This window comes from Zosterops lateralis (genome assembly GCF_965231275.1).
Source record: "Zosterops lateralis genome assembly, chromosome: 8".
NCBI classification, from domain to species: Eukaryota; Metazoa; Chordata; class Aves; order Passeriformes; family Zosteropidae; genus Zosterops; species Zosterops lateralis.
The window spans coordinates 4523276-4537859 of record NC_139768.1 but is presented as its reverse complement, the minus strand read 5'-3'; the positions used below and the strand labels follow the sequence as shown (position 1 = coordinate 4537859).

At 40.1% G+C, this 14584-nt stretch overlaps 1 protein-coding gene across 7 annotated transcripts in view; it reads left to right on the top strand.

Moving 5' to 3' along the window:
* ZMIZ1 (zinc finger MIZ-type containing 1) overlaps positions 1 to 9210 on the top strand; it is a 285149-nt gene extending 275939 nt beyond the window's left edge. For 6 of the 7 annotated variants that reach the window (XM_083865867.1, XM_083865864.1, XM_083865865.1 and 3 more), the window contains 2 exons: positions 1064 to 1312; positions 4897 to 9210. In XM_083865867.1, the coding sequence (XP_083721993.1) occupies positions 1064 to 1312; positions 4897 to 5004 (357 nt within the window). In that variant the 3' untranslated portion in view covers positions 5005 to 9210. The remainder of the gene's footprint in view (positions 1 to 1063; positions 1313 to 4896) is intronic. The other variant, XR_014590596.1, reaches the window with a different exon arrangement.
* Positions 9211 to 14584: the final 5374 nt, after the last annotated feature.

Below are 14584 nucleotides of genomic sequence, written 5' to 3'. Positions count from 1 at the left end.
AATTAACATGAGATATCTGATTCTGAAGCATTCAGACACTTCTTTCTCATGGCACCAAGATCAAGCCCCAGAGAATGCACTAGCATTAAATGTCACATGCAGCAGAAGGAAGAACTGGACTTGTGCAATATTTTGCTTCTCTGTTATGTGAGAAAGACTTTCCCCCTATTCAGTAATAGGGTTAGGAAGATGCAAGTGGATTGGTAGTTTATTCCCCACAGAAAACATTAAAAAACACTAAGCTTTTGGTAGACAATTCATCCACAGCATGAATACAAAGCAGAGTGTGATCATTGGCTTAGTTTAAGCTAAGGCAGTGTACTTTGCAGTCAACAGTGTGCAGCCACCCACAGCAGCATGGCTCATGGTGGGGAATGTTCTTCCTGAGCTGCCTTGGAGCTGTCAGCCATCAGAACCCAGGAATATCAGTGAGGAACACCTTCAGCCTTTAACTGGGGTGTTGCATTCTGAGAAGAAGAGGAGGGAGGGAGTGAGGAAGAGCTGGTGTTTGCAAGATGTTTTAAATGAGCTGAAACAGGAATAGGCTGTGGTGTCAGGAAGCTTCCAAATAGGGGAGCTGAGCAGAAATGATACATTTTCTCAGTTAATGAGTTCCCTGGCATAGGGATCATTCAACAAATTCTCCATTCATTCATAACATTTTTTAGGGCAAAAGCATCTGCCTTGCTAGTGCTGAGCGGCAGCATAAGCCTCCTTCCCTCCTCTTTGTGGTGCATTGTTTTTGCATCTTCATATACAGTTTTCCACATTACAAGGAAGCAAACCAACGGCACAAGTCCAACGTTTTGTTCCCCTTGCAGACAACCTTCAAAAAGCCGAAACACTTCCTCCAGCATTGGGATATGGAGTCTTCTAATGGCGCTTTTTATTTCTCTTTTTTTGTTGTTGTTGTTTGTTGATTGGTTCTGTTGGGGTTTTTTTGTTGCGTGTGTCGTTTTTTTCAGTTTATTCGTTTTATAACATGCAGTTACAGAGTCAGGCACCGCGAGCACTTGTACCTTGTGGCCTCACTTTCTTTTCCTGCTTTTTTCCTCCTCCGCAGATCCCTCATCCCGGCAGCACTGATCAGTCCCATACTTCCATGCAGCAAGGTTTGCACGTCCCTCACCCCAGCAGCCAGTCAGGGCAGCCATTACATCACAGCGGGCCTCCTACCCAGCAGTCCCGGCAGCCACCCCCGGCCGCTTCTAGCAACCATCCACACAGTGACCTGACCTTTAACCCCTCCTCAGCCTTAGAGGGTCAGGCTGGTGGACAGGGAGCACCCGACATGCCGGAGCCCTCGCTGGATGTAAGTCTGTGTCATACTCTCATCTGCCTTGCCATAGCGTGTGCTTCGCATCGCGCGGGAGGGCGGGGCGGGCAGGGGCTGGGACCCGCTTCCACAGCACATGCCATCCTCTCATGCTTTGGTACATGGGCACAGGTGCTGCAGCCAAGGTGACAGGGCACTCCTGACCTGCTGGGACAATGGAAGGTTCCTGCTGGAGCAGCTGTGTGGTGTGCAAGCCGTCAGCCTCTTCCTAGCACCAAGGCAGGCGTTTCTTTAGGCAGCAGCTCAGGCACCAGACTGGGAGCTATGTCCTCCTTTACAACCTCAGCTCTGGTTAGGCTGTGCTCCCCTAGACCCTGGAGCTGCTGCAGTGCCTGGATAGGAGTGGGGACACAGCTGTGTGTGGCTCTGGCTGTGATATTGCTCTGCCAAGCGAGCGGTGCCCTCCAGCATGTCCTGGCCAGTGGAGGGGAATCTGTGTTGGCTCACCCTGTGACACTGTCCCTGCTCCCTGCAGCCAGAAAGTCTGTGCCCTTCCAACCTGCTCTTGTAGGTGGCTCAGCACCACAAGTTCCTTCTCCAGTACACCACACAGGGATGTAACCAACAAGGACATTTTCTGCCTCCTTAGCCACCATAGGAGGCAGCTCACAACTAAACAAAGTCTAGTTTTAAGGCCAAAAGTAGTCTTCCATCTCTTAACATCGATTCAGTGGAGTTGGAATTTACTTATCTGAGGTATATCTCTCTAGTTAGCCATCTACCTCCCAAAATATAAATCCTCAGCACTAGGATTGGGTTTTTGTTTGAGTCATGCATTCCTGTATGTGTATCTTCTGTCTGTTCCAAAGTCTGCTGCTGCACAGTTAATTTTCTCAGAGATATGTTCGCTTCTGTGCCTTGGAGTTATATCTGTATTTGCTGTTGCTGTATACTTGCTGTCACACAGGAGCACTGGGCTGGCAGGTAGCCTTACAGGGGAGGGAAGGGGCTAGGGGGCAGATAAAGGCTCCAGGATGCTGCAGGAACAGTGATCAGTGAGGCAACTTCTGCTGTTTCACACAATATGGTTGTGTGCACATCCTGTCAGAACAATAGTTCATGTGGCAGTTGGAGTTCTGAACCCTTAAGGACCCTGTCTGAGCAATACTAAAAGGTGAAATAAAAAAGTCTTTTTTTTTTCTTCGAATATTTAAGAAACATACAGTATTTTGTTATGGGTCAGGCACTCATTCCTTGGTGAGAAACAAAGTACAAAAATCTGTACACTTACCACAGCACTGTGATTATTACTGCTGAAGGATTGCTGGTTTCTTAATGGGAGGCAAGTGCTGTACAGTGTGGGAAATAAACTTACTTAAATACCTGTGATCCTGATTAGATGGATTATTTTAATGGGTGTGTTGTGAAACCTGGCTGAATAAAGTCCCATGCAACAAAGCAAACAGGGCACTGTACAATGGGCAGCTTGGCTCAGTCCCTACTGACACAGTCACAGTCATTCTGCAGGAATTCAGTGAGATGCAGTCTAAGGTTTAACCTGGATTAAATCCACCTCATGTGGATGCAGACACAGAAAAACAGGGAAAAGATCTGCATGGATACTTCAGACAGCAGAGGCTCAAGACTGAAGTAACTGGTTAAACCTCTCAATTTGCACTTCAGGAGCACAGGATACAATTCTCCAAACTCTACCCTAAATCTGGCACATTCCTGTAGCTTCTGTCCCCATCATCCCCTTGCAGGCCCTGGCACTCCTCTCTCTGTTCTCCCTTCCCCAGCACAGCACTCTCAGCTCCCAGCAAGCCCTTCCTGAGGTCTCTGGTTTTCACACCAGTGGGGCAGGAGGGCAGCTGGGCTGCCTGACCCCTCTGGCTGAGGGAAGCTGAGATCACCCTCACAATTAAGAAGACTCCAACCTCACACATACTGAGCATATTGTTTAAAACTTCAGCTTTTCTTAAAAAAACCTTTTTTTAAAATACCATGTATATAAGAATGAGTCTCAGAGGTTATTTAAATTTTTAAGAATGAGTTGTAAAATTGTAGGACAAATTCAATATTTTTTTTATTTCTCTATGCTTGGTGGGGCTGCCATTTTCTTTTGGACTTTCTTTTCTTTTTGGATTTTTTATGATGTACTCATAAAAAATTATGATAGGAGGTGAAGTACATTTAAAAGTTTCATATCTCCAGTACTATGACAATAGCATTTTTACCATTTATAAAAGGAGGTGGTAATCCAAGAAAAAGACTCCTTCTGGGAGATTCTGTTTATGTAAACTTGACATTGCATTTTTTCAAAATGCTTAGAAAGCAATGAACTTTTTTCTGCATTTCATGTTTAGCTTCTTGAAAAATTTGTTCATCCATATAATGTTAGAAGATGAAATTTCATTTGCACAAGAGTAAGAGAAGCATATAAATACAGTATTTAATTGTTAAATGTGAAGCTGTCAAGCTTTTGGTTTTATAATATTTGAAAACATAGTGCAACTTAAAATCAATTTCTTGTACTTACTATTGAGTTTGTTAAAACAGTAAAGTCCACATTTTTCTGTCTTTACCACAATACAGAACATAAAAGGGCTTTATTACAAACTATTCCCTGCAGTTTTTTATATATAACACTTTTATATTTGCCTAGGAAAGGACAAGATGCATTATAGAGCAGAAAACATTGCCTGATGCACAACCCAGGAGTTACAATGTGCTTGTCACCTGTCAAATAAAAAAAATGTGATGGTTTGAAAAACAAAATTTTATACTTGGAATACAGTATTAATGGAAATACAAAGCCCCACAGCTATTCATTTTGATACTTTAAAGCACTGTGCAGATTAGGGCATCTTCTGTTGGATGGAGTGTTACACCTATGACCCTTTAAAATGTCTGGAATTGCATGTAATGCTATAGTCAAGTAAGTACTTCCAACCACTGTAAATTCCTGCCACAGAAAGGAGAAGGACTCACCCAGCTGCCTTCTCACTCCTCTCTCCATACTTCTCCTTAGGTTTTTTCCACTTTCCCTGATTTGTTGGTTGCTTTAACCCTGGGTGAGTTTCTTGCTTCAGGTCACTGTCCCAGAGCTTAGATCTGAGGAGTTACTGAGGGTGAGGGAAGGAGAGGCTACCTCCTCCTGTAGAGCTGCAGGCTTTGGGTGGCCATCAAACTGATGTGTGAGAGCCAGACCAACCTTTGCTGATCTACCTTGAAGCTCAAGTATGGATTACTCAAACTGCATGTTTCAAGTGTTTATGCAGTTATATAGGAAACATCCATAAGGAGCATTTATCTAGGAGTTTTTGTCAGCATCACGAGCCGGGCAATATGATGAGGAGGTGGATTGAGAAACCCTAACTGAGATGATAATGTAATTCACAGGTGAAAACTGAGTCACAGAGACTTTCACAGGCAAGTGGATACTGCATCATCTGAGGGTGTTAGGCTTGTGACGCTGCCTTCTGTTTTATTTGGATATATTTTTACGAAAACCAGGACTATTTTTATGAAATTCCAGGAATGTGTGGTGTTTAATCCCTTTTTTTTTCCAGTTGTGTTTCTGTTATCTGTAATTTTTCTTCTATCTTTGTATTTTATAGCTGCTTCCAGAACTCACAAATCCAGATGAGCTGCTTTCATACCTGGATCCTCCTGATTTGCCAAGCAATAGCAATGATGACCTTCTGTCTCTCTTTGAGAACAACTGAAACCATGTGTATTCTCCCATCCTTTTCACTTGTTCACACGTGTGTGGCTGCACAGCGAGGAATCTTAACACTCCTTTTCCACAAGAGAAGAAAAAGAAAAAAACCTCACAACTTGATCCAATGGTGCACTCCCTGCTTTCTTCATCTCAGAACTGCTTTTGTTAGCTTCAAAGACTGCGAAAGTGACGGGAGAAAACAATACAAAAGTTAAATAAATGCAGTAATCTCCGAGTCTGCCATGCTACATGTGACAAAGAAGCATAGACAGTTGTGCAGCTATTGGAAACCCCATTTGGTGTTCATCCTCTAGAGAGAGAGTGCCGTGATAAACATAGTGTGAAGTATCTTGGCAAAACCGAATCTTGGCAAGGGAAGAAAAATCAACAGAATGGAACTGTCTTTAATTGACCCGTCTCAGAGTGTCTTTACAATGCTTGTTCTTCCATTTTTTTGAAACTGTATCTCCCTCTACCCCACCTCTCCTCTGCCCCCCCTCCAGCCATGGGTTTGCCTTGGGATGATTGCCCTGGCCACACACAAAATGAAAAAAAAACCACCTACAAAGCTCAAAAAAGCACAAATCCTACAGTCAAGTGGCAAAGTTAGGGAAGACACACAGGCCTGTCAGAAGGAGCCAGCAGTTTAGCTCATGCGACTTCAATAAGAGAGTCCTAAGATCTTCAGGCTGCAGCCATGGGTGTTGGGATTTCTGCAAGTGCAGGGATCTTAAACACCTCTTTGCAGAGGATTCCTCTGGCCCAGCACACAGATTGGAAGCACCCAGGAATTTTTTTTTTTAAAGTTTGCAATGTTTAGGGATTCTTGTGATTTGGTTTCAAACCAGTACCCTTTCTGGCTGCGTTAACACCCAGCTGTAGAGATTGCTGTAATAAGTCTTTTTGCCATGTATGCCATACATAATGGAAAAGAGAGGGAGGGGGGATGAAAAGCAAACTGTTCCTGATTATTGCCTACAGCCTTTCGTGCCCCAAGAGTTTGTGTCACTGTCTGTACTGCACAATGCAGTAAGACAAGCTGGGTTGAAGGTAGCAAGGAAAATCATTGCAGGATGGAGGGAGACTAACATCATTATCTGCATAATTATTTTTAATAATCAGCTTGAGAAGGGGCATTGACATTGGACAGACGTCTTACAGCTTCATTTTAGTTTTGCTTTGCATTCTGTTTTCGTGACTGTTACAGATGCTTCAGCCTTTTCCTTTTCTCCTCCTTCAGTTTCTTTTTTTAAACTTTGGCTGCTGGGATGAGCTCTTTCTCCTGAAGGACCGAGTGTGGGGAGAATAAGTACCTGTCAGTAGATTGCTACTGCCCTCAAGAGACCCTGCTGCCACAATTACTGTCTTGCCTCCGTGATCTTTGCTTCTCGTGTGGTTGCTGCTCCTGCATGAGCTTCCTATTGCTTCTGTGCCCATTTCTGTGCTCTTTGTCTCTCTCTCTCTCTCTCTTATAAATGATGTACAGTAGCTGTGTAAGAAGTGCATGTGTGCCAACTTTGCCCTCGTGGTGCAACATTTCAGCTTTTGCCCACTGTACAGTTATTGGTTTTGTTTCTTTTGATACTAAAGCATATTTGACCTTACTCCTTTTCCTCTTCCCAAATCCAATCAAACACCCTTCGTTTGCTCGCCACAATGCGTTTTAAATTGAAGTGCCAGGCAAAATTTTGTTTGTTCCTGTCAGTTTTGACTAGATAGCTTCCTAGCCCTCTGTGTTTAGTTTGCAATGCTGTAAATGGCATGCTCTGTGCTTACAACTCTGGATTTGCTTTCCTCACCAAAGTCATATTTGTAAATTCTCCGCATTTTTTTGTTTTATTTTGCTCTCTTTGTTAACGTTTCCCACTACTGCTGTACATGCGTTGTGGTATATATATGCTAGTCAGCAGCACCTTGCTGTAGATATTAAAGGAAATGGCGGTTTAGTTCTTTTATTTTCCAGTAGGAGTATTGAATCTGTCAAACGTATTATGTAGAAATGGTCCCACACTTATATTTTTCCTCTTTCGAGTTTTTTTAAGAAAGGCGCTGTTCATTATGCAAAATCAATTATTTTAAGAATTGCTATTGTAAATATCTTTGTGAATATTTTAGTATCGTCTTTGATAATATTCAACATTTTCATGATCTGGTTATACTTTTGCTGGTGTTTTTAAATACCTTGTCTGAAGAAAAATATGGGTCCTTTTTTAAAAAAGAAAATTGAGGGTTCTTTAACAGAATAAGGGAGTTGGGTTTTGGTTTTTTTTTTCCCCCCTATTTTCTTTTGGTAAATTAGCCCAAATTTCATATCCACTTATGTGATGAACGAATCGATACATCAGGCAGTACCTGGATAATCAGGGCCCAGCTCTGTCACGGAAACATGATTGTGTTTGCCTAGGGAAAAAGTGCTTGCCTAGGGAAAAAGAAACGCCAACTGATCCAGAGGTGTTCATTGACTGTGGGTGATCGTGAGCTGGTGACGGCAGAGTTTGTTCGTTTGCCCGAGTGAGCAGAACGTGTAGGACCAGCTGTCTGACCAGGTAAAGATGCACTAAGGCAAGCAGCAAATCTGTATGGTACCATATTTATATCGCTGTACTGGTGCTCCAGTCTCTGAAAGTGAGGCAAAGACACCTAGGGATGTCAGTGGGTGGGGGAGGGAAACAGTATCATATATTTTATTCTGCTTAGAAGTGTCTTTTTTCTTATGTAGGCTTGACAACCTGTAGAGGATCTCTGCAGAATATTAAAGATACCTTGATGTAATACATGGTAATATGGTTGTGGTGTGGTGCTGCTATCACACAATTCCTAGGAAAGACCATTGTTCAGTTATGGATACCAATGTGTTCTGTAGCCATTTTACTGTAGTAGTTTCCCCCTGGTTTTTTGCTGCATTTTTTATATAGGTCTGGAAGTCACGTGCAGAGGTGGCTAATGATAAACTGACTTTATGCCCTTAGAGTTATTTTTTTTCTATTTGGGGGGTAAGTTTCTTAAGCCATAGGTTTGGGAATAAAGAAGATTTCTCACTATTAGTTGGAACTGGTTGCTCTGATTTTTTTTTGATTGATTCTATTTCATGTTCCATTCTCCACTGATTCCTGAGCAGCTCAGTTAGTCACCTAAAATTAATTTTCTCTTAAACACAATATTAGTATTTTAAGCCAGGTATGTTAAGGATTGACCTTTTGCTAACTGGTAGTAGTTAAAATGCGTCATTTCAAAGTACCTGTTGGAAAGCATAAAGGGAAAAAAGCCCCATAGATATTAGCAATATGTTTGGAGCAGTGTTGGCATCTGCTTTGTACAGTAATAGATAATTAAAGCGGACAGTTGACATCTTAAAACTTACAGAAACATTTGGTTTCTAAGCAGAACTTTAAAAAGAAAGTACAATTTTTACCCATCACCCAAATGTTGAGTGTTTTAAAGAGACAGTTTTAAAATTTTTCTGTCAGCTAAAATCAGGTACTGTATAGTGAAGTCAGTATGAAAAAGCTTCTGAAAATTTAGTTATTTTTTTATCTGTTCACTGCCGTATTAAAGTTTAGAGAAAAAAAAACTAGCAAATAGGGTAATCACAGTCATTTCTTTTAAAGCTTAATTATTATATGAGATTCCAGTAGTATTTTTCTTCTCTTTTTTTTGTTTGTTTACCTTTTAATTGTTTCCCTATGGAAGTTCATCTGGGAAAGAACCCACAGAGATCTACAGTTCTGCTGCCAAGACATTATTATAGGACTGACAGTACACGCCAGTGTCTGCAGCGGAGACTCAAGGGACAGCTGTACATATGTAAATGACAAATAGAGACATGTTAACAGAAATGCATTCATTTTCCTTGGAATGTGCATTGTTTTTATTTTGCAGGAAAAAAAAAAAGCTTGAAGCTCCATCTTATGTGGAAAATGAATCCTGTTTGTTAGCGTTTGTGGAGTCTCAGCATTTGTTCCACTTTCACTTCTGTAATATACTCTGATCCTTTGTTTTGTTTTGTTTTATCTACATGTAATATTTAGCTTACGTGTACTAGTCTATCACCTGTGTATTTTTAGGGTGCTACAGAAATAATGAAGAAAAACACGGGGATTAAAAAGAAAAAAAAAAAATTGTAACCAAATTCATACTTTGTACAATTTTTGATATCACGATCAGAGGAGAATTAAAAAAAAAAATTACAATCTGAGATAACATGCAAAAATGGCCATTGTCTTTGTTTGTACATTGTATGTACAGTACAATGCAATCATTTCATACTTTAAACTGGTCAGAAAAAATAATTGTGATTTTTAGTCTTGCAAAACTGTATGTAGTTAGATGATGTGACAACCTAATATTTATCTAATAAATATGTATTCAGATGAAACCTGTATATTAGGTGTTCATGTGGTTATTTTGTATTTAAAGATCAAATTATTTGACTATTGCTAGACATTTATATACTCTGTTGTAACACTGAAGTATTCTCATTTGCTCATGTTAATTTTTTTTTCCTAAATAAATTTGCAAAATTAAGGTCTGACTAATTGGCAACTGCTTTGTAAATTTGAGTTTCTTTTTTGAAACCATGAACTTCCCCTTTGCCCTCCCTAGTTTGAGTTAATGTGGAAGCCATTTGCACAAGGTGTACCTTTTTCAGAAAGCAGGACTTGGTGCAGCAAGGAAAGGTGGGAACCACCCTGGAGACAGAAGATAAAAAAAGATTATGAATGCAAATATGGGATCACCCAGAAAAAAGTCCCTGCCAAGCAAGGCATTGGTAACTTGCTGTTCAGTATGCAGGGCACTGCCTCTCTCCCAAACAAGTAATAATTACTTTGAAATTAAATCTTTATGTGATCTGAATAACCAGAAAGGATGGCTTCACTCTGGGATTGGCACACATAGAGATATTAAACATCCAGCACCTTTGTTTTAAATTGTTCCAAGTTTGATACTTTCCTTTCAATTGGAAGCTGTCATTAAAGTGAAATTAGACAATTTTTTTCTTAATGCATCTCCATCTTAAAGTTGAAGCATTTGATTTCTAAATGCAGCCTTTGAGTTATGAATCTATTTAATTTATCTACTCATTCAGCTGTAAGCAGCCTGAATGGTGACACAAGGAGCACACACAGGATAGCAACAATATGCACAGGTCCTGTCCTGGTGGAGTTGTGCACCTTATGGAGCCACAGCCACAGACATCACTCACTGCATCTGAGAACTTGTTCTTGGATCTGCTGAGTATCTCTGTATTTGTAGATGGCGTTTCTGAAGGTGTTTAGGCTGAACCCACCTTGGAAATACATTCAAATACCTGGGAACAAACAAACATTACACAATGTGAGTATCTATGCAAGTACATACGGCAGTTGTTCCACACCCCCACAAGGGCACAAGTCTTTGTTGTTGATTGAGAGATACACAAGCACATGTGTATGTGTGTGTAAATACATATATATGTGCATAAATCTAGACTAGGGATTTATTTTCTCAAAATTGGGAAAAATCATTTGTTCCCGACTCTGAATTTCTGCCTTCCTCGGTGGCACTACCCATTCCAGTGTAGTTTTTAGGATAACATAAAACTGAGTTACAGTGTACACAGTAGCAAAACAAGAAGTATTTATCCATTCCAGCCTATAATTAATAACTGTTTTGGTTTTGGTATTTTGTTTTCCTGGAAGCTCCCCAGAAGTGTCAGGAAGACATAGTGCAAACTGACTTTGGCACTGTACAGCTGGAGGAAAGCACAAGGAGCTTGAGTGATGTCCCTAAGCACTGTACATTTTTTCAAGCTTACTTAGAAGTCTGTGGAGGCTGCAACAATCCTGAAAGGTGTATTTCTCACAGATGTCACCTGAGGACCCCGGGATAGGTAAGATGTGTGTTTACAGTTGATGCTGGTGTCTCCTGTCCCATGTCCTGGCAGGGTGTTCTGTGTGTCATGTACTCTGCACGTGCTTCCAGAGAGCCACCTACATGAGTATCTGTGACTTCTCTGTTAATCCACGTGCTAATCAATTGTTGAACAGCTTCAGAACAAGTTTATTTCCCTGCATTTCTTCTCTGCTCTTCCTCATTAGTATGGATCTCTAATTCATATTATTTTGTTTGTGCAAATTGTATTCTGTTGCTATGCACTGATCATGCTTTTTACAGGAGTAACATATTGAAAACAATCAGAAACATGGAAGGGGGACAGAACTCTTGTCTTTTCTGTTTGGACAATGGGGATGGGAGTCCTGTGCATTGAGCTGTTAGCTTTCATTTAAAATAACCTGGTCAGCACATAAAACAACTGTACAACTCTCACCTGATATGCTATATATAATTCTTTGTTATCCTTCTCTGTTTCCCTTTTAAAATTAAAGAATGTGTTTTTACATTTGTGTACCTAGTCTTATATTTGTACATGTAATTAACCAGAACTCACTTCTCTTTTATCTGCTTAAATTCCACATCAGTAAAAATCTTCCTGCATTATGAAGTTCCAGTCATGAACCTTTTTTTTTTTACATTTTGAATTATTACTAATGGGTCATCTTATTACAGTTTTCCACTTTGTGTCACTGAAATCCTACTGACTCTTATGTAGAATATTGCTCCTAATGTCTGCCATTGCATCAATGCACTATTCATATTTGTTCTGCCTAAAAAGAGCACAAGATTTTTCTTGTAGTAGAGCACCAAAAGCTTCTGCTGAGATATCTTGTTTCCCTCAGTCTACAGAATTTTCCTGGGGAACATAAAAGTGGCCCCCAAAGAAACTAATCAATGATGCAATTTTGTTTGTAAGGCAGCAATTAGGTCATAACTCGTGCTGGCATTAGCACAGTGTGGCACAGGTGGGGACAGGCTGGTTTGCCAATGAGTTCATCCCCATTTCCAGATACTCCTTGCCTAGACCATAATTGGTTTCCTACACTATTAAGTACAGCCTTCTGTTAAAATCTTTCCCTTTCATGGACTAGATGAGATAAGGCTCTTTCTCCTGTCTGTTGTCTGCTTGGTTTGTCCAGTATCTTTCCAAATACTGAACTGACTGTACTTTTTGATTGATCCAGTTACACACAGCAAACTTAATGCTATTATTTACCACTCCTAAATGCATTGGCTCCTCTGCACCTTTTTGACTCTCTTAGACATCCTAAGAGGTAGATTTAGGATTATCAATTACAGTTTTCCCCTAGGTCACAGTTATTTTTAATAGAATTTTACAGTTTAGACTTTCCAGTTTGTCCGTAGCTGTTCCATGATGTTGGTTGTTCTAGATTTTGTTAAGAATATTCTGGGACATTAATTTGTCACCTTGACTTTGTCACCAGTATGAACACACTGATTATTGTGAACACAGAGACAGGTTGCTAATTTTACGAAATTTTATCTAGTTAAACACTAGAAAAAAACAAATACAATTTTTAGATATTTTGGTTTGTAAAAACAGTTGAAATTCCGAACAATTATTTAATAAATACTGGAGTGGAAGTCTTAGAGTGTTTTTAATGCATATTAAAATTTATTCAAATTTTTTTACATTTCAAAATTATACTCAGTACTCCCTTTCCTTACTTCAGTGTTTCAGAATGTACATTTTTAAGACATGGAAAATCAGTGAATTTTACCCATTTACCCATCTGGTGAGCTTCCTAGTTAATGACTGGCTGTAACACCCGGTTCATAAAGTCATTCAGAATATGTTCCTTCACAACAACTCCTAGCAGTTTTCCTTTTCAAGTTATGAATGATGGTCTGTCTGGGAAGAAGCATGGCTTCCATATTGCCACTATTAAATTGATGGCAAAATGTGCAGAAATGCCTCTGAGTCAGAGAAGAAAATTCCTTACCTTCGAAATAATTCACCAAATGCTTCATTATCCAGAGGTGATGTTCTTTGACTGTAAATGTGACACATATTAATTTGCATCTGACAACTTGAGAGCTTAGTTGGTGGCACATTGTGTAATCCAGGTGATGGTCACTTGCAGTTATGTCATACAAGTACATCATAAGGTTCCATGCTAACACTGCGGAACTGTCGCTACATGCTGAAAGTAAGCAATGCTTTCTGTAGGAAAATGGCAAAAAAAGCAGAGAGGAATCTGAGATTCTGTGTGGTGAGGCTGCTTCACCGGAGTTGTTCATTACAGAACAACTGGTGGAATTTTTCTAGACTTGTTACATCTGCAAAGCTTTTAATTACTAGGTGATTCTTGTTCAAACTGATGTTATATGACCATTTTTAGCTTCCAACTGTGAAGTCCCACAAGTAAAAAATGTGTCCCAAAACTATGATTATTGTTAGAATTTAGAGCAGACAGGATAATTCATCTTGTACAAGGTACAGAGACAGCTGTTAACTCAAAGATGCTATATAAAATGTATATTATATCTATATTATGTATATAAATATAGGTATAGATCTGAATTTGACATATATATATATATATATAACTCATACAAGATGAAGTATTATGACTGACCAAGTCTAAAAGTATTTCTGATACTTTTCCCCTAATTACTTGTTCCTCAGACTAGAAGGGGTAAATTAACTGCACTGATCCCTGTAAATTTCAAGTTGTGTTCTAATTGAAATTTCTGTGGTTTTAAAGGTAGAAGGGCTCCTGTAATAACTCTTGTTTTTTATGTATGCAGTGCCTCTCCCACCCACAGGTGAATCACCTATCAATGTCCTGAAGATTTGTGAGGCCACTGGGAGTGGTAGCTGCATTTTTCCTGGAACCTAAAACCAGGCATTTTAAATGTCCTAAGTGCTTTGCCAGGCTGTTGTGATCTGTCTGTTGGCAGCTATTGCAGTGTATGGACAAACCTGTGGGAAGCTGCAGGCACTGCACAGAGTCACTGTGACACATCAGCAGAGGGTTGCCATGCATTATGCAGGGAGATTGAGTAATGAATTCTGGGCAAGCAGTGTCACTCACTCAGAAGTTCTGAAACGAAAATGCTAATCACAGCTGTAAAGAGCATGAGTGGATTGAGGTTTTTCTTGTATGACTATTTGTAGGTAATTAGTATGAAGTCATGTGGGGAAACTGCTCCTTTATGTACAGTGTGTGCAGGAGAGAATGTTCACGTAGTGAGCTGAGTTACTACAAGTTCCTAAGAGGAAACCTGGATCAGGGGAAATATTTATTAGCATTTTTTCTTTTTATCCCTAAGTGTACCTATGTGGCCACTCTATGCCCTTTGAACTCTTGTATAGTTTAATTTCACACTGCAATCACTTAGTGTAATGGAAAGGTCTTTCACCATCTCCCCCACTCCAGTCCCCATTCATAAATAAATGCATATCACAGACACAGATCACAGAGTTCCTTTCCAGCTCTTCACTCATCTTCTAGCTTAGCCTTGAAGAAAAAATTATGCTGAGTCTTTTGAAGTGCAACATATCCAGGCTCTGCAGGTGGAGAGTGGGAATGCCCACTGCAAATTCCTGCTCTCCTCACTTAAAATCAAGCTGAGTACATGTATGACCTCTCCTTATTCTAACAGTCCTGATTAGCAGAGTCCTTGAGATAAACAATGTCCCATATGTGCAAGGGTTCTTATAATGAATGTCAAAATCAGTATCA